The 20,281-nt window shown below is 40.9% G+C and overlaps 1 protein-coding gene and 1 long non-coding RNA gene across 2 annotated transcripts in view; one reads left to right on the forward strand and one right to left on the reverse strand.

The window, feature by feature from the left end:
• Positions 1 to 2,828: 2,828 nt before the first annotated feature.
• Positions 2,829 to 20,281, forward strand: part of SORCS3 (sortilin related VPS10 domain containing receptor 3) — a 687,244-nt gene continuing 669,791 nt past the window's right edge. Inside the window, exon 1 of the mRNA XM_051981368.1 lies at positions 2,829 to 3,751. Within this exon, the coding sequence (XP_051837328.1) occupies positions 3,104 to 3,751 (648 nt within the window). The 5' untranslated portion in view covers positions 2,829 to 3,103. The remainder of the gene's footprint in view (positions 3,752 to 20,281) is intronic.
• LOC127551563 (uncharacterized) lies at positions 17,461 to 19,108 on the reverse strand. The gene is made up of 2 exons (XR_007951123.1): positions 19,060 to 19,108; positions 17,461 to 18,934 (listed from the first exon to the last, which is right to left on the reverse strand). It is a non-coding gene; the product is annotated as an uncharacterized LOC127551563 (long non-coding RNA).

The following is a 20,281-nucleotide window of genomic DNA, read 5'->3' on the forward strand; positions in this document are numbered from 1 at the left end:
CTTTTCTTTCTGCTAATAGGGAACTCTCGGATTTAAACACAATACACCCGAACATCTTCTGAACTTTAAGTGTTTTCGTCCAATGTTTTTCAGTTGTCCCCGCTCGTGTACATAACAGCATTCTCTCCCCTCCCCCCTCTTCCCACTCCAGGCCACAGAAAACAAGTTTTTATCGAAGACAAGTGGAGATTCTGGGATTCTAAACTCCCGCACCCCTGCCATATTCCGAGAAAGAATCACTACCGCACTCCCCCTCCCTGTCCCAATTCAAGATAAAATCCTAGAAGGTCATCATGGTGTAGTGACCTTCTTAGGACCTCTTAGAGTTATGAGCAAAGCAAGGCTTCCAATTATACTTGTCAATTTTCTCTTCTATAAGAAAAAAAAATAATCATCTCTGAAGTATCTATCATATAGAATCGTTGAGGATCAAGAATACAAATGACATCACAGATTTATTTAAATACCAGATTTTAATATTTAATAGAGTAAGGCATTGAGTCTCAAAAAGAGAGAACTTAAGGTAATATGAATTAGTGATTTTCAGCTCAGAATTTTTTCCAACTATACTCATCAGCTACTATCTTTTCTCTTTTCTAGTTTTAAATTCTGTGATCCTAATCCTGGGTCTGAAGTAAATTTAGAGATTGTTTAGACTTACTTTTATTTTATAGAGGAGGAAACTGACAACTAAGAGGATAATGTTAATCATGAAATGACAAAAATGTAAAGACCTTAAGCAAGTATCCTTAAGGAGAACTGGAGTCTTGGAGTACCTTTAATATCATTCTTGATGTTCACATCCCCTTCTCAACTCTTCTCCATTTTCAAACATGATAATTCCCATTTGTCTTTCCTAACACGAAATTCCTCTTATCCTTGTGGAAGGTAGAAATTAACCAAAATTCACTAGAGAAGAAAATCTTTCTATCGAAGGTGAGTTGGGATGCTTGGAGGAGCTGGCAGGTCACAGCTGTTTTTTAGGTGAAGTAGCTATCATCCAGAATCTCTCTCTTCATCTCTATTACATCTAACCAAGTTTGAACACTCTTCCAATGCAGAAGAGTCCAGTGAAGGATTAAACTACACTAACACTATTATCATCAAACTCTTTACATGTATTTTAAAAGAACAGCTTTAAATGAAGGACATTCTCTTTTGGAAAGGTAGAGACAACCAGGATTGATCACCATCACTTAGTTATTTGCTGGCTAAGACTAGAGGAATCTCAAAAGGAGAAGGGGATGGTGGAGACAATGGGGAGTTCTCAGAGTTCCAAAGGGATAGTCCTGGATTCCTAGTTTGGCCTATGATTTATGAAAAGAGAGACATAGGAAAACTGGGAGAGAGGATACTTCTATTCCTATTCCCCTTCTTCTTCCTCCTTCCCCTGCCCCTGTTCCTGCTCCTGCTCCTGCTCCTGCTCCTCCTCCTCCTCCTCTAGCAAGCCTCTCTATGTCACTGTGTGTCTCTGAGATCTCTCTACTCCTTCTCACATACTATTCCCTCCACCTTTCCCATTGTGGTTAAAAAACAAACCAGGAAACATGCAAAAATCCCCTAAACTAGGTCTGTGTCAGCAACCTGTCTGTTGAGACTCCAGTGGCCTGTGCGGTCTGGGAGAAGTGTGGAGATACGGAAAGGACTTCTAAAGTACACTGGGTCTTGAAAGGAGCACCTGGAAGATTCTCCTCCTCCCCTTCCCCCTTGATTTGTATAGGGTAGCTGGAACCAACTTTGTCTGGGTGTATGGCCTTTTGCACATAGCCACAGTTCTCCTCTCACCTGTTCATCCCCCTGCCCCCATCCACGTTCACCCACGTGCACTCTCATGTACAAACCTCGTACACACGATATACACACCATATACTCACACTTGCATACACCTAAATTTTGTCCTCATCGGCACTCTCGCGCTCATACACACACCTGCACACACACACAGCGCTAGACTCAGCTTCAGTCTCATGCCTATTCCTTTACGCATACAATCCCTGGGGACGCGTGGAACTGGGGGTGGGGGGGATGGGAACTGGCCGCAAGGCGCCCCTGGGTGAGTGGAGTTTCCTGGGTCGATTTCAGCGTTGGGCTCTCGAACAGCTCCACCCCCGCTCGGCTGCTTCAGTCACTTGTTCGGCATCTCAAAAACGAATAGTTTCGCTCAAAAAACACTTTCCTCCTCCCCTATCCAGCATTCTCCCACCCCACTCATTTCCCACCGCCTGCACCAACCCTCCTCCCTCGCACCCCTCCCCCTCCAGCGCCGAGGGGGGAAATCCCACGGAATAGCTCTGGAAGCAACCTCTGTGTCGGAGAGAGAGAGGAGTTATATAGCTTGGATTAGGGGAGGGGGAGAAATGCTGTAGGTCTTCCCCGCGCCTACTCTACCCCAAGCTCCGCTGATGTGGGCCCTTATTATTCCCCCTTGCCCCTCCAGCTGGCCGGGATATTTTTTTCTTTAAACACGAAGTAGCATTTATTTATTCCTCTCCAAAGAGAAAGAGAGGAAAGGAGAGAAGAGAGGAGAGGAGAGAGAGAAGAGGAGAGGAGAGAGAGAAGAGAAGAGAAGAGAAGAGAAGAGAAGAGAAGAGAAGAGAAGAGAAGAGAAGAGAAGAGAAGAGAAGAGAAGAGAGGAGAGAGAAAAGAGTGAGAGGAGAGGAGAGAGAGAGAGAGGAGAGGAGAGAGAGAGGAAAGGAGAGGAGAGAGAGAGGAGAGGAGAGGAGAGGAGAGGAGAGGAGAGGAGAGGGAAAGACAGAGACACAGAAAAGGAGAGAGAGAGAGAGAGAGAGAGAGAGAGAGAGAGAGAGAGAGAGAGAGAGAGAGAGAGAGAGAGAGAGAGAAGAAAAGATAAGAGAAGAGGAGAGGGAGACAGACAGAGACAAAGAAAGAGACAGAGACACAGAGAGAGAAGAGGGGAGAGAGAGAGCGCGCGCAGAGGATCTCCAGGCGGCGGGAGACACCCTCCTTCCCCCGCCTACCCCTCCCCCTCCCCTTCCCACTCCCCACACGCGCGCGCACATTTCACTCCCCCCACCCCCCCACGCCGGACCCCGCACCTCGGCGCCAACGGACCAGCCAGCCCAGCAGCGGGAGCCGCAGCGGGATGGAGGCGGCAGCCACGGAGCGCCCCGCAGGCTGGCCGGGGGCGCCCATAGCCCGGACTGGGCTCCTGCTCCTTTCTACTTGGGTCCTAGCTGGGGCCGAGATTACTTGGGGAGGCGGTGGCAGCGGCAGTGGCGCCCCCGCCTCGCCGCCCCGGCTGTCGCTGCTCTCACAGCGGGGAGTAGCGGGCCAGTGGCCGGAGCCAGCGGCGAGAAGAGGTGGGGGTCTGGGGCGCTGGCCCAGGGAAGAGATACCTTATCCTGGCGGTAACGGCGACAGCCAGCCGGAGGAAGAAGAGAAGGAAGAAGAGGAAGAAGCTGGGGGGCAGGAGGAGAGAGCGCCCTGGGGCCATGGTTTTCTGGAGCTCAGGGGGTCTACCCCAGAAGCGCAAGGAAAGCTTGGAGCTAGAAGGAGTCGCAGGGCGCAGCCCCCGGGCTCTCTGGCCCAGTGGGGCAGCCGGGGAAATTCCCCGGCGGACGGATCGAGAGGGAGCCGGGCACCTGCTAAGGGATCTCAAGAAGAAGGGAGGGGGCCGAGGGCTCGGGGAACGGCGGCAGAAGAGCTCAAACTGACCAGCACCTCGTTTGCTTTGACCGGGGACTCGGCGCACAACCAAGCCATGGTGCACTGGTCTGGATATAACAGCAGCGTGAGTACCTGCCTGTCGGTTCGCCTGTGTTCGTGTAGTCTGTCCATCTGCTTGTGTGTCAGTCTGTCCACTTGTGTGCATGCTTGTCTCTCCACCTGTCCATCTATACACCTTTCTGCCTGTCCTTACGCCTGATCCGTTGGCGCCGGGGGCCGACTTCCTCAGTTACGCCGGGACGCCGGGAAAGGAAGAGCAGAGACTTGCTTGCTTCACTTTGGGAGAAGCTTGATTGTCCGGCTCTTTGATCAGTCTCTCCCTTCCCCTTCTCTGCACCCCTAACAGGTTAGCAGAGTTAGAGGGAGGAAGGCGTGTGCGTTTGTTTACCAACGATCCTCGGGATTGAGGGATTGAAGTGGATGCTGAGTGAAGTCTCCGCGCTCGTTTTTAGGCTGGGAGATGGGGGGAACAGGAGAGGCTGTGACAACCCATGAAGTGTGAGTGTGAGTGTGAGTGTGAGTGTGAGTGTGTGTGTGTGTGTGTGTGTGTATGCGCGCGCGTGTGTGCGCGTGTGATGTGTGAGATGTGTGTTTCCCCGAGTGTGTGGAGTGGATCTGGAGTAGGCACAGCTGGACGAACTGACAATTGTGATAGACTTGGCTTTTCCTTATTCGAGAGGGTCAGGGGTGATGGATCTAGTCCCCAGTCTGCCTTTCTGGTTCTGGCTCCCCAGTTCCTCTGCTGGGGGGCATGGGTATTAATTTCGTTGCCCTAGACAAACCCCGTTAAGAGCTATCCTAGATTAGATTAGGCAGCAGACAAGGCAGAGAGTAAAAGTTTGAAGCACAAAGGGAAAAATGCCTCCATCTCTCCTTCCTCCCTGGAGAAAAAAAGAAAGGAAAGGAAAAGAGAGTATCAAGGAAAACTTTCCCTTTACTAGTTCACTCCTTCCCCCACTCTCACTCCCTAGAATCAGCTGGTGGTACTGAGGCTATCAAGAAGAATGTTGAAGCCGCTGACCCACTGGTCCCCTTTTCTTTTCTCGGATAGCTGCGTTTTGCCGGACCCTGTAGCATCAGGAGGTGGCGCCATTGATGTCGCTTCTGAGCCCCTTAGCTCTGTCTCCCCCTCCCCCGCTCACCCCACCTCCAGCCCATCTACACTTCCCTCCCTCCGCGACAGCTGCAGCGGCCAGGCTAAGCTAAGATGCTTCTGGTCCAGAGGGCTTGTCCTCCCAGCATTCCCGATTCTTAAGAGAATCTGGGCTTCTCAAATTCTACCAGTCCCTACTTTAACCTTTCCTAAGACCGCTTGAAATACCATAGACCAAAGTACCACCTCTGCCCCAACCTGACATAACTCTTTCCCCTTCTGATTTCTCGTTCAGGTTAAAAAAAGATTTTTGCAAAAGATTTGGGATACAAATATCCTCTGGTGCTAGCAGCTCATTTGCTGATCCATATTTTAGGGGGGTGGGTATGCCGGTAAGAGGGGAAATATTTTCTCCCTTTCCTTAAATATTGATTTTTTTTTGCCTTTCCTTTAGGAATTTTTTAAGCATCATTCCTAATTTGGAGTGGATGGGGTTGGATTGGTGATATTAAAGTGAGAGATTCCGCAGAGTGGTGTTTACTGGAGAGCTTTTTCCTTTTGAGCTGGGTTCCCTTCTTAATGACACATAAATGAACTGGGTCTGGATTTTTGAAATAAGTGTATATTTAGAAGGTTGGCTATGAGTCAGGTCATCTTCGTCTGGGTATCAGTGCAATAGTTGGTTGTTTCCCCCAACCATTTCTGTCAGTTTCTTCCTTGTGAGTATGGTAGGCTCTTAAAGTTCCATGGGGGTTAAATCTGTTTCTAGGCTGTAAGTGAGGAGCTGCTGGCTACTTAATGTCTGTCTGCTAATCAGAGTTAGGTTGACTATCAACCCAGGGATGGTTCAGCAGGAGAGAATGCAAATCTAAACTTTCCCCTTGTTTTTATTAGAAAACAATGAACTTTCTCTCTCTCTCTCTCTCTCTCTAAAGAGGTATACATCTTATATTAGTCATATCACAATATGAGTGTGGTATCTTGGGTTGTGCAGGGAGTAAGTACCCTTTCTAAGGCTCTGTTTCCGTTAATATTTCTCTTTGGACAAGCAAAGCTACGATACTATTTTTCATTCCTATCCACCTACCCATTTTAAAAAGCATGTATTATTGCAAAGTTGATAAAACCTGGAGGACTGCCATTTGTAGGAAATATTTTCAGAGAAGACTGATTAAATGCCATGCTGCATTCTCCCTCTGCAGACCTGTCTATCCAGCTGTGTAGCTGGTTAGGAACAAGGCAGTCAAGTACCTAGCCTGAATCACCCAGGGAAACCACCCTGGGAAATAGTTGCGTTCAGATGTAAACCAATGGAGTATTCAACTTGTCTTATCAGTGAACAATCCTGAAGAGCTTTATTCATTATGTTATTCCTAAACATGTTAGGTCAGGAAAAAAGAAATATCATGGTATGTTTTGGGGTTCCAGGCTTACTCACCTTTGGGGTGATTTTCAGATTGCCTACATATTTGTAGGAGTCTACTGAGAATAAGTGGATCTGAGAACAGGAAAACTATTCCCTTGCCTGTAGTAGTCTTCAGGGAAACAAACCTGGAAAGGATGATTTGGATTGTTTAACAGTTTCTCTCTTTCTCTCAGTTGGGGGAAAATAGATATTGTAAATAAAAATAATTTTGAGGCTGATGGATTATTATGAGCTCACATGAAACTGCCTTTTAAATCAATATAAAGGGAAGAAGAAAATAACACAATAGGAAGATATTTAGCATGGCTATTTTCAAAGGGACATGGACAATTCCAGTACTCATTTCAGTTTTCAAAGAGTTAAACTTTTTATTCTCTAGAAGGCCAATAGTCTTATTTTTCCAAATATAGAGATCTTCCTGTTCTTGATGCAAATACATTTGGCCTCGCTGACTTTACTCCCCATCTGTAATATGGGTATTTTAGGTTCCATTGTAGAAACATCAGTGTAAGTCAACTGATTTACTGAATCAAACCCTGAGTGGGTTTGAAATAAGGAAAGAGAAAAGGGTAGGTAAAAGAGAGAGTGGAAAAGAGAATCACTGCTGAATCACTGCTGAGGATCATGAGAGCTAGTTATGCTTGAGAGGGGACTTCAAAGCCCCAGAAGAGGGAGCCTCTGCTTCCACTATCTCAGGATTGGATCCCCTTTTTAGGGGGTTAGGAGAAAGGAATCTTTAACAGAGGAGGAAAAAGGAAAGGTGTCATATGAATGGACTCTGGTCCCTAGTCTTTTAAAATTTTTAATAAATTATTAATCTATTCTTGTGGAGGGAGGTAGGAGAGAGGAAAGGAAGGAGGAAAAAAGAGAGGTGAAGGGCAAAGAAGCAAAAGAAGGAGAGAAAAAAGAAAATAGGGGAGAAAGGAAGAAGGGGAGGGAGGAGAGGGAGAGGGGAGGGAAGAGAGAAAGGGAAAGAGAGAGAGAGAGAGAGAGAGAGAGAGAGAGAGAGAGAGGAGAGAGAGAGAGAGAAAGAGAGAGAGAGAGAGAATGAGAATTTGAGAGCAATATATGTCAATAGAGACTTGGTTCAGAAGAAAGGGATTTGAGGTCTTTCCAGATTCTTTAGTCTCCTGGAGCTGGGATTCCTTTGATATCTTTGGGAGTGTTAAACATTTGTCTTGTGGGTCCTGGACCCTGTCTGTAGAGCTCATATGGAAAGACTATCACATAGCTTTTCTTTTTTCTTTCAACTGGCATCTCCCTGCTCAATAAATTGGCAAGTGACTCTTGAGAATGCGAAGTTATGAAAGTAAGCTTGGCCTTCCCTTTTTTTTTCTTCCTAAAACCATCCCTAGCACCTTGTTCTTTCTTCTTCCAATCTCTCCTAGATTTTAGTGAGAATGCCATATTTTGCTTTATAACCGTTGATAATTCACTTCAATGATGGTAAATTTCACATAGCACAGTATTGAGCACAGATTTCAATAAAGACACTGAGAAATGCATCTAGGTGAGGAAAATGAAGATATTGATAATTTTAAGTGTCAGGCCTCTGTTCCTCCTGGGAGCTGTCTTTTAGAAGACAGAGAAGATGCAGTTTCTCCTAGTCTCACACACAACTAATTCAGTTGGACTGTGCTCTAAAATATTTACCTCTAATGCTCAAAATAGTGACAAGTTTGATCAGATTAATTGTATTCCTTGGATGGATATTCTAATTGCAATTCCCAAATAGATTTTTCAAATACTTTTTGGCTGGATTATCCAATCCTCCTTGCCCCTATGCACAGTACTGATGTCACAATCTCTTAATGCATTTTCCTTCTTGGAGACTTAATAATGAAGCCTGCTTGACTCAGAAACCATTCTTTAGGAGTTTGCCAAAAAAATCTGTTTTTAATTAATATTACAAAGATAGCTATTTCAGCTAAGATGTCTCTGAGAAATAAAGTGGGATATTGCAACACTAATTGCTCCTGATAGTTGTCTTCCCTCTGGTCAGGTGGGAAGTGAGGGGCACCCCTTGGGGTGGGGGAGCTGGCCAAAGCCAGTTTGTCCCCAGGGTTTTCAGTTTCATCCAATGCATTAGCATAACTGGAAAACAGAATAATATTTCCTCCTTGATTTCTACAGCATTTTTAATGCAAATAGAAGTTGCAAACTACTTTAAGTGGGAGTCCCTGCTAATGGTTGCAGAAATGGAATAGTTGGAATCAGCTTTATTGCTGGCAAAGGAAGGCAACTGGAAAGTGGTCTTTCCAACATTGTTGGGTTAAGTGAAAGCTTGAAATAGGGAGGGAGAGAAGAATCTAGAGGAGCTATTTTCTTTGGACTTCAAACATCAATTAAAATGACCAGAGTCACTTTAGTGCTCATTAATCTGTGAGACCAGCCTCATCCCTTAAAGAACAACAGAATAAACCAAATAGCTTGTGATGGAAAAACCTATTTAAGGTAAGCAGTTTATCCAAGGACAAACAAGGACCAGAAAACTAAGCTGAGGATTCAATTCCTATCTTATCTGCTGAATTTTAAAAACTTATTTGAACTTTTCTTAAAGGGTAGATGGATAAGAGACCCTGAGATATTTTCGATCAGCTCTTATAAAGGTCTGGTTGAAGGAACATTGAAATGTGTAGCCAAGGAGAGATTTTTTTATATGACCTCAATAAATATTATTTGTGCTATTGTACATATTGTTTAAATTCTCTGAGTTCAGTAGAAGGAGAGGATACTGTGCATTGGAATAGCCTGGGAAGGCTTTATGTGAGAGTCTGGAGCTAAGTCTTATAGTCAGAAAGGTTTGTGAGCAGTTGAATAGGTTAGTTTGGCTTGTCAAATATAAATACTAGTAACCAAAAAGTCACAGAAGTTATGTAATCACTGTTAATTGGAAAATATTAAAAAGCTCACATGGGTTATCACAATAGTTGACTTTTAAGAAATGAAATTTTAAAAATAGGGCCAATAGGGGTCATAAGTAGAAAGTTTTCTTTAGCTATGAAGGACTGTTATGTGTCAAATTCTATTGAAGGAGAAAAACTAGACATATGTGCCAGAGCCTCTTCTAGGAGTTGTTTCTGGCTTCAGTGAGGTCACATCTTAATACATATAGCAATGGCTTCACAGGGAGCTGTAGCCCTGGTGATGAGAGATAACAGCAACAATGAGATAAGTTTGATTCTTAGCAGGGTTTTATGACCAGAACATGGTTCATACAGGTACTTCTCTGAGCTTGGAGACCATCTGAAACTGGTGTAAAACAATTCTGGGATTTTATCATGGCAGAATTCATCCAGAGGATCAATGCAAAGGATTGTTGTTATGCCAAGCTCAGCATATAGTTTGATAGCTGGGCTTTAGTTCTAGAAAACAGTGTATAATAGTAAAAAGAGAGAAGTGGTGGTGGCAAGGGGATCCTGAGAGGGTGGAGTAGAGAATTCTTTAAGGGAAATAAGGAGTTAAAGTTGGTTACTGGTGGCCCTTGTTGCTAAACGAAAGAGTTCAGACTTTTGAGCTGGGGAGTGACATGATCAGAGATGTGAGAGAGGAAGATCAAACATTGATTATGTGTAGAATGCATCACAGATAAAAAGTATAGACGCAGAAAGATCTGTCATAGAGTCACTCAACTTCAGAGTTGGAAGAAACCTTAATGTCCATCTAGCTCAGCTCCATTTGCAAGTAAGGCAGCTGAAGCCTGAAGAGGTTCTTATGGCCTGTAGGAATAAAATATATTTATACTTATTTATCTCTTCTGCATTTTCTTTCTTTTTCTCTATTTAACCTCAGCCAATCTCTACTTTTTCATACTCTCTGCTTCTTCCTCAGAAGATCTCTTTTCAACAATGCTTTCAAAAAGAGGAGGCTAAATACTTTAAAAGAGTTGGCAAAAACTGAGGTATAGAAAGAGTATACTCTTATACTCTTATAGAGAGTCTATATTAAGTTTTTAATTAAAATTACCATGTTTTGTTCTTTGGACTGCCTTGCCTTTCCATTCCTGAGCTTACATCTGCAGATTTAATAAATAAAAGTCTTGTTAGCATTGGGTGTGCTGAATTTTACTCACTGTTGTTAATGGGGGCCTCATATGAGTCACCTTGCTTCTTGAAGTAGTGAGTGAATCAAGGCTGGTTGCATTATGAGAGAATGTTTTGCTCATTTATTTTGATAAGTGTATTTGGGTTTAATTATTTATGGTAATGTTGGTCCTCATAGTACATAACTAAATGTGCAATAGTAAATTTGGAAAAAGTAATGAAGTCTGAGTAATAATAGTTCCTATTAAAGGGCTTAGCTCTGAATTCTTTCACTAAGGAGTAAGATTGTTCATTCAGGGATGGGATGAAAATTATAGGGTCTGTATAGAATTAGAATCACTATAAATCAAGTGCTAGCTAATTATAATTGATCTGGTAAACCTTGGTCTACTGATCATAAGGGCAGCCTTTAAAAATTAGCTCAAGGGAAGAACTGGAAGGAAAAGAGAAATGGTAAAATAGGAGACCAAGATGTTAGTGGTGCCAGTCTAGTGTGATTGGCTAATCTCATGGAGTTAGAATTCTTGAAGTGAAAGGAAAACCTTTATATACAAGACACTGTAAAGAACTGATTAAGAATAGAAATAAGTAAAAAAAGAATATAAATATGTTGAAAGAACATTAGAGATGAAAAAGACCTTATTAGTAATCTCATTTGATGGAAGAGGAACTGATGTCCAACAGTGAAGGTGACTAGGCCAGATTTCAGGTGGTTTGTCAGTGACACAGCTGGGTCTTCTGACTCCCTCTCACTGAAGTGTTCATCTAATATATCCTGTTCATATACATTGAATAAGCTTCTCAATTCAATAAATCAGTATTGTTCTGAGGATGATGGGGAGATGTAGAAGCTGGATAATACATACTTCTAGTCTTCATGGAACTAACAGTCTGTTTCTAAAGAAAGAAGAGTACATGTAACTTTCCTTCCTAATTGGGTACCCCTGATTTGCTTTTTAGATTATCTTGGAGAGGAGAATTGATAAACTAGGGAGGAAATCTAGGTTGTCCATTTTGGATATTCCTCACTCTAAATCATCAGAGAAGAGTTCTTAAGTAGATGAATGATTATTTTTTTTAAAAGAAAACAAACAAAATTTGGCTTTCAGACTCCTTTGGCAAGCATAATATACATTTGTCAGCAGAAGGCTCTGTAGAGATAATGGGATAGGCCCCAAAATTCCTATTTTTGTCTTAATTCATTTTCTCTGAGTTCTCTCTTAATGCTTAAATGTGAAGTAGGGCTGGCATCCAGGACAATCTACTGAATATATTTAGCTTCCCACTGAAAGGGAGGGTACCTGCAATATTGGCTAATTAGTTTTGGAGTAAGATACAACTCCTTTCAGCCTAAAGCTCAGGTTTCTCTCCCGCAGGAGAAGTGTGCATGATGTGTGAAGCCTCAGATCCTTGACACAAACACTAGAGGGAGTGTTGCCCTGGGAAAGGAAGAAAAATAAATAGAATAAAATAATGATAAAGAGAGGTTGACACCTTAGTTAGTTTCAAAGAGCAGAAGGGGGAATGGGTTTTGTGAAACATATTATGGAAGTTGTGTTTTATTTTGGGTATAAATGTCTATTAATTGTATCCAGAGTAAGAGAGAATCTAATATAATTCTGACAAAGTCTGCCCTGGTCAGACACCAATTGGAGCATCATATTTAGTTTTGGGTGCCATATATTTAGGAAGTCCAGTGCCAGGGTGGAGTGTTTCCATAGAAAAATGACCTGGCTTGGTCTAGTAATAATATGATTATTACTAGATAGAATTGAGGTGGAGTGATGGCATTAGCCTAGAGAAGATAGACTTAGAGGGGACATAAAAACAGTCTTCAACTATTTGAAAATTATGTGCTATAGGAAATAGACTTCCTCTGTTTGGTCCCAGAGGATAAAACTGTGAGCAATGAATGGACATTGAAAAGAAGTAGACTTAGGTTTCTTGTGATGAAAATTTCTGACACTGCTATCTCAAAGATAGATAGTGGATTCCTTCCTTCACTAGAGATTTTTAAACAAAGGATCTGGGTAACCAATAGTTGTGTTTGTTGTAAGGGGGATTTTTGTCAGCTCTAGGTCAGACTAAATGACCTTTGAGGTAATTTCCACCTTTGAGATTCTGACTTCATGCCCAGAGTGCTTTTCTTCTTACCACAAATCTCCCTGATATCTTCCCAGTGATGCTCAAGTAAGATAATGGAAAGGAAGTGCCTTGTAAACTGCAAAGTGAATGCAAGACAGATCTCTCTCTTTCTGTTTCTTTGTCTCCATCTCTCTGTTTATGTCTGTCTTTCTCTCAATCACACACATACATACACACATGTAAAATTCTTGGATTAAGATGAAGACCCCTTCAGCAGACACAAATAAGTTGATACTTCAGGACCTCGGACAGCTCTCTGTCCTTTTCCCAAGATGGTTGCACTGCTCTTTTCTCTCAGGTCAGAGTCCATTTGGAATAAGCAGTATTGAGGAGCTAATCACATAGGTCTAAGTTTGAACCAATGGCCCGCCTCATTCCATATTAAATAATTAAAATTCCTAGATATTAGCATGATTTGAGTGATTTTCTTTTAGTTTTCTGTTGCAATATTGGATTTTAATATCCCTATTTCTTCTCATTAAATTCAATTCAATAAGGATTCATTTATTGGGCACCTCCTATGTGCCCAGATCTATGCAATGTTCTTGGATTAGGGGGGAGGGATGGGAAATATTTTCCACTCTCAAACCTAGATTCTCTTGGAAAATTTAGAAAATATAGAACAATGAGATTCATACAATTATTTATTTGTCCTTTAATATTTAAAATGCTTACTGAGGAAAAGATACTAAGCTATGCCTTGAAGGAAAAAAAAACAAAATTAAATAATAGTTTTTGCCCTTAAGAAGCTTATGATCCAATAAAAGGTAATACACATAATAGCTAACATTAGTGTAGTGGTTTAAGATTTGCAAAATGCTTTATATTATCTCATTTGATATTCACAACAGACTTGTGAGATGGTGCTCTTATTTCCATTTTACAAAGAGGAAAACTGAGGCTCAAAGAGGTTGAGTATTTGCCCGGAGTTTCTCATAGCCAGTATGTATCAGAGACAGAATTATAATTTGTTTTCTTGATCCCTAATCTAAACATATCCATTATATCACCTAGTCTGCCAAGGAATATTATATTATTATATATTGTAATAAGAGTGTTAAATTTAATGTTGTTAGGTGATAAAAACAAGTATAATCAAATATGAACTATATTATGTGGCCATTAAATTCTTAACAATTAAGAAAGGAAATGATAATGATAACTACAATGATTAGGGAAGGCTTCTTGGATAATTGACTTCCATAAGAGTCTAGGTAGGTATCTGGAAAAGTGATTTACCTCATTACTTGTCCACACTCATACATGTGTATATGCACACATATGCATACACACAGACACACACATCCCGAGTTATGGCTGGGATGCTAGCAGACCTGATCTGGAGAAGGGAATGTGTTGGCATTACATTCAAAGTGAGGGACCCCCTTGATATAACGGTCCCACACTTCCTCCCTACCTCCAATGTCTATGGAACCTAATAACTTGAAATCTTGGACTTGAAGTCAGGTACAATAGCTATCTAGAATAAACACTAACAACCGGTACAATGCTAGCCTGAGGCATAAAGAGGCAGCCTGCTGCAAAGGTGAAGGAGCAGAACAGGATTCAGAAAACCTAAATCCATCTGTGTTCTACTCTTAACTTGCTGTGTAAACTTGGTCAGTTTACTTTGTTCTTCTAGAATTCTTTGTGGCATGACAAATTTGGACCAGGTGATTTCTCTGGTACCTTCTTCCTCTAAAATTTGATTCACGTTTTTTTTGAAGTTCCCTTGCCATCTTCTACTCTTAAAATCCATGGGGATATTTCCTTGAAGTATGAAGAGTTAGCCAGTCATCTGGGCCCAATATAGCTAATCTTCCTTTCTTATTCCTTTCAATCTCCTCTCTATAGCAGCCTAATCAAGCTCTGGCTGTGCCCAACTGGTGAGTGTATTCCAAGTCCATCCAAAGGGGAATTTTTGAGTCTTAATAGTCAGGATATAAATGTTACAGTTGAACTCAACTTCTGATTGAATGCTTACGATGTAATTTCATTTGAAGGGGGAGAAATGCAGGGCTGGGGATTTCAGTGGTCCTAGCTGATTATTTAAAATATATTAGTTCCAATGAAATATTTAGCTTTTAAACAACAAATTTAATATGGTGAATTGCATTTTACTTATTAATGGCAGTTGCAAGGAGATTTGTAGGAGTTGTGCTAAAGTGCACTGTTGTGATATTGCAAAGTATAGTAATTACTGTAATATTTTGTTGAATTATTAATATCTACTATGCCTGCAGGAATAGCAGCCTCTGCAGCAGAATACGTTTTAAAATTGCCTTTTTCCCTCCTGGCTTTGTTTTGTTTTTTAGGCACTTATGAATTTTTTACGGATGGGTGGGAGAAACTGGAGTCAATTACATCATGCAAAATATCCCACATGTCCTGACAAAAAGACCTGGTGCCAAAGCAGTTCACAGCTAGTCCACCCCCACCCTCAGCCAAGCCTATTTGCAAAACTGAGAAGATCATGATTTGAGGAAAAGGCCAAAATTGATCTTTTTGCAGCAGCTAGGACTGGTAGAAAAATTTATCAATATGGTGGTGCATATATAGTGTTCTATGCATTTGTATGCAGAGTTAACTTAATACATTTGAAGAAAAAAGGGTTTACCTACATCCTATCATTTTTGGACATCAGAAATTGACTGCATAATATCTTCTTGATGTTTGAAAACCTACGATAGTCATGTTGGGTCCAATCAAATGTAAATTTAACAAATGTGTTCTGACCACTGAAATATGTTATACTAGGAAGGGTTATTATACATCCTATTTGTAAATCTTGGTTTGTATGTTTCCTAGTAATGTGACACTAGGCAGATCACAGAAGCATAGAAATTGAGTAGGAACAGACCTTGGAAGCCATCCAGTTTAACCTTCATCTTGACCAAAAACCTTATTGTTAACATTCTGAGGGCAAGAGACCAGATTAATTAGCTTGATTCATCCCAATAAATTTGAAAGATATTTTATTGTATGCATTGTATGTTAAAGTATACGCAAACTCTGTGGGGGATATAAATATAAAATACAGTCTATCTCAAAGGAAGTTTTACTTTAGAGTAGATAAGAAATTACGTATACAAATGAGTATAATGAAAAGCAGTGTATTATCAATGAATATTATGCAAGAGATATGAAGATAGTTCTGGGAGGCATTGCTGAGGAGAGGGTTAGGATGGAGTAGATTCTGTCTAGATGAGGTGAGTATGATTTGAGTATGCACAGATTGCCCTTTATAAACTCTTTTTAAAAAGTCTGACAGGTAATGAATTAATGTCCTTAGTGGGAATGAATTTTTCAGATCTGAGCCAGGAAGGGATGATAGCAGGCAGAGAAGAGGAGAAAAAAGTCTCTGAAAAAGGTTATCAGTGGGAAAGGATCCAGAGATATTTGACTAATGATTACAAATTAAAAGGCAGAGATTATTTACTCCTTTTTACTGAAAGGGAAACAGTGATACAGAGAAATTGAAAGTGACTTGTCTTTTACCAGCAAATTGTTTGTGGAGGCAAAACCCATATTTTGGTACCTTTCAGCCCCCAAGACTTAACCTTTATAAGTTACTTTTAATTGCTTCCATCTGAAAGAATGGGGGGCATTGAGGTGATAATGCCAGCTCCCTGCCTCATTTCATAGCCATCTCATCCATCCTTCTTGCTGCTGTTGGAATTTTAGTATAATTAAAGAAACCTACTAGAGGTGAAGATGGGAGAGGCAGTGTCATTTGCCAAGAAAGCCAAGCATACAATTTCTCATTTGAATTTACCACCAAATGTCTTTGATTAGCACAGAGATATTATTTCCTAATTCTTAATTCTGTCATTAGACAAACTCACAGGATAGTCTAGGAAAGTGGATTAAGTTACTTGTGGGTTTCTAGGTAATGGAATTTACTTTTTGCCATGATAATGACAACTTGCTCTATACCTGTTCATCTTTGAAAACCTCCAAGCATTGCATTTTTGTTTTTCTTCCCAGGCTATTTTTACTTTCTTTCTAAATCCGATTTTTCTTGTGCAGCAAGATAACTATATAAATATGTATACACATATTGTATTTAACATATACTTTAACATATTTAACATGTATGGGACTACCAGTCCTATAGGCGAGGAGGTGGAGGGAAGGAGAGGAAAAGTTGAAACAGAAGTTTTTGCAAAGATCAATGTTGAAAAATTATCCATGCATATGTTTTTATCAATAAAAAACTATAATAAAAAAGAAAACCTCCAAGCACTTAGAATTATAGAATGCTAAAACTGGTAGGGAACTGAATTCATTTAATCCAACCTTTTTATGAAGCATAGGAGTCCCTTTAGAGGCTCCCTGACAGGGAATTAGATACTCACATGATAGAAGGGGAAGGAAAGATGATATAGTTTAGGATAAAGTGGTCACCTAACTGGGAAGTGTCCAATTAATTCATTAATCCAATTAGCCCCTTGCTCTCTGAAATGCTTTCTGTTGGTTGCCCAGCAACCAATATAGACTTCAATGCATTGTACTGCTGGTGAATGGAGCAGTAGCTTTTTCTTTCTATTGGCTCTCCCACTCTTCTCTCCTTTTTTTGGTGGATAGGGGTGGGGTATTTATTTTCAGATTCACAATAATGAAGAGCAGCATCATTCCATCATTCCTCAGCCTCTCTTCTTACCTATTAAAAATTTCAATTTTCAGATGCACAACAATGAAGAACATATTAATTCCCTGTTTTTCATTTCTTCAGGCAGGTTCTCTCTAGACTTCCAAGTCTGATTTTTAAATTTTGCATTACTCTTCTAAATTTATTTAATTAAAATTGGAATTCTTTGCTTACTAGACTACAAGATATTTGAAAGCAGGGATCATGACTTACTTTTGTATCCTTATTTTCTGGACCCTGTGCCTAGCACAGTGCATTATACATAACAGGTGATTTAAAAAATATTTGTTGCATGAAGGACAGGGTGTACTGGAGGCCTTAGAACATTTTCAAAGGCTATTCCTACACCAAGTGTCTATATGGATGGTCTATATCAGAAAACATCCTTCACACAAAATAACACCAAACTCCTGTGTCAAGTAAATTCTGTATTCAAAATGGAATGAGATTGCCTCTAAAAAAAACAAATAAAAAGTAAAAACAAAGAAAGGTTTCTTGTGAAAGGGGAGATTTTTACTGGGACTTGAAGGAAACAAGGGAAAGCGGGAGATTGGGATGAGAATAGATTTCCATGTATAAGGGCAGTTCAACTCCCTAACAAAATTAATCCATGAAAGAATGGAGTTGCTTGAGGGCACATAACAAGTTTCAGGATTAAAAGTCAGGGGTTGGTGATTACTAAATCTGCTTGTCATATGAAATCACTTAGATATGCTGTGAGCAGTGTCAATAAACAAGAAGATACAAAATATACAATATTATGTATATATGACTTTGCACATTTACGGTAGCTAGAGGGTTCCATGTAAAGGCAATGGAGTCATGGGGTTCATCCCAGAATGTGCCAGTTAACTCAGTTTTACTGTTATAACTCTGGTCCTATGTGATCTATAAGTATGGTTCACCATTAATCTCTAATTCTTATATGAAGAAAATATCCCTAACCCTGGCCATGGATAAACATGTAAATATGACCATCCTAATTACACATTTATTGTTAACACTGGCCTCAGACTGCCACCTAAACAAAAAACAGAACTTTAATTATTATTAGAGACTATTCTGAACCTAGTTGCAGAAGAATCATTAATCAAGCCCCTCATTTATCCTCTAGCTCAACATTAGTTGAGCTAGTTATCTTAAAAATGCAGCTAATTATCTTTTTAAAAAAGTGAATACTTGGTCCCTAGAGAAATGTGCAAGAATATCTACTTCCCACAAACGTCACACTTTTGTGTAACTGATAGCAAAGTAGTAGGATTATCTTTGTATATCAAAGAAACATTTTCCAACTTTGCATGAACAAGAAAAGGAACATGTCCTGCCTGCTCAGTGGAAACTGTTTTCCTATGAAGTTAATTTGTATCCAGTAGAGATATTTCTGAAGTGCGGTAAGACTAGCACGCTTGTCTGTCTTTGTGGAGGATGGCTTATTATTTAGTAATTCTGCTTCAAGAAGACACAGAAGGAGGAGGAAGATGATGGGCACTGTGAGCAGTATGGATTCTCTCAGAGCATCCTGTGGGACACTGGGAATTAATCAGCTCCCTTTGGCTGAAAAGTGCCAGCTTCTTTGGCACGATTCTTTCCGGCTACAAATCACTCCACTGTCTCCAGCCACCTTCAGAAGAGGGAGCATCTCAATTGAGCTGCTGGCGGCTGTGCCTCCCTCTCAAGGGAGACTCTTTCTGATGGCAATGCATCTGTTCCTGCATTTCCAAGGACTTCGGACCAAGGTAGTGTTTAATTTTCCAGCTACTGTGCCATCAGGCTATTTGACAGTCTCTCCCCTCATCTCAGAAGGCCTGCTTGTTTCAGAGTAGACCACCTCCCTAAAGCCCATCCCTGTGGAACTCTTCTGGGAGGGGTTTTGCAGGTTTCTCTTCCCTCTAAAAAGAAAATCTCAGGGTGAGGTGACGACTCTTTCTAGACAGTAGAGTTCTGGTGATGGAAAGGGCTCTCTTACTCATGGTCTGTTTCCCTTTGGCGTTAATAGGATGCGTTATAAACTTACCAGAGCTCTGATTAGGGTCCTCAAACAATGCATGGCAATTGGAGAGCAGGATCTTCCCAGACTCAAGGATAGAATATTGTTATCCTTGCTCCCTGAACCTTAGAGCATTGAGCTAACTGGTGTTGTTGGGACCTTTTGAGCCCCCTTCTTTCCAAATGTAATTAAATAACCATGAAACTGCCTAGAATTCTTTTTCTTCTTCACTTCTACCCTGAGAATGTGAATTTTCCATTCCCTGGGACAGGCCTGCAAGGAAGCTCTTGCCTCGCTTTAATCTCTGTTCAGGATGCATCTGGCGCCAGATTTCATTCAGCCATATCACAATCCCTCCTTTATGACATCATTGCTCATCACCATGGAAACATTTCCAGAGTCACAGAGACTGGATTGTAGCATCATTGAAAGCATCAGGCACGAGGAGGAAAGAAGAGGAAATGTAGGGTGGGGGAGATGGGGAGCTCAACCCAATAATAAACATGACACAGCAGGAAAAATACTATTTTTCTTTTTTTTTTTTTTTGATATTTACATATTGGAGTTTCTTGCCACAATAAACCCCCTAGGATGTAAGAAAAAGGATGTTTTCAGAAGTGAGAACTTCTATCCGGAGTCAGTTTTGACTTCAAGACTTTGAAGTGGACTAGATCAATACTTTTGCTAGTCAAATAAAACTCAAAAGGGTGATACATTTTGGAAGAACAGAGTAATAAAAATGAAAAACAGAGTATTGACTCTGGGAAAGACTTATAAAGACTATCAATTAAACTGTTTTATAAATGAGGAAACAGAGGCCTAGGGAGGACAGATAGGTATCCTAAGTGACACAGGAGTTAGTAGCAGAGCTGAATCTTCTGATTCTTTTTTTTTCTGCTTCTATGTATGTATGGTCCCTGGATTCTGTAACTGTAAGGAACAACAGAACTAAGGAAATAGGATTCCTGCAGTGTGTACTTGCCTCTGGCATATAAGAATGTTGGAGGTGAAAGTGCCCTAGGAAACTGAAGGAGAGAGAAGAGGTTTGGCTTGGAATGTTCTCTCTTCCAAGGCAAGATTAATTGAGCAATGGAAAATTTGAAGCTTTTTTTCTCTAGTAAAACTCTTTTGGGAATCCTCCTACTTTGACCTATACCCCACCAGGTACAGTGAATGCTTACATGTTGATGAATTGGTAGTGCTGTTTACATTATGTGAGATGGTGAAAAGCACACTCACAACAGTGTAT

Source organism: Antechinus flavipes, chromosome 2, assembly GCF_016432865.1.
Source record: "Antechinus flavipes isolate AdamAnt ecotype Samford, QLD, Australia chromosome 2, AdamAnt_v2, whole genome shotgun sequence".
Classification (NCBI taxonomy): Eukaryota; Metazoa; Chordata; class Mammalia; order Dasyuromorphia; family Dasyuridae; genus Antechinus; species Antechinus flavipes.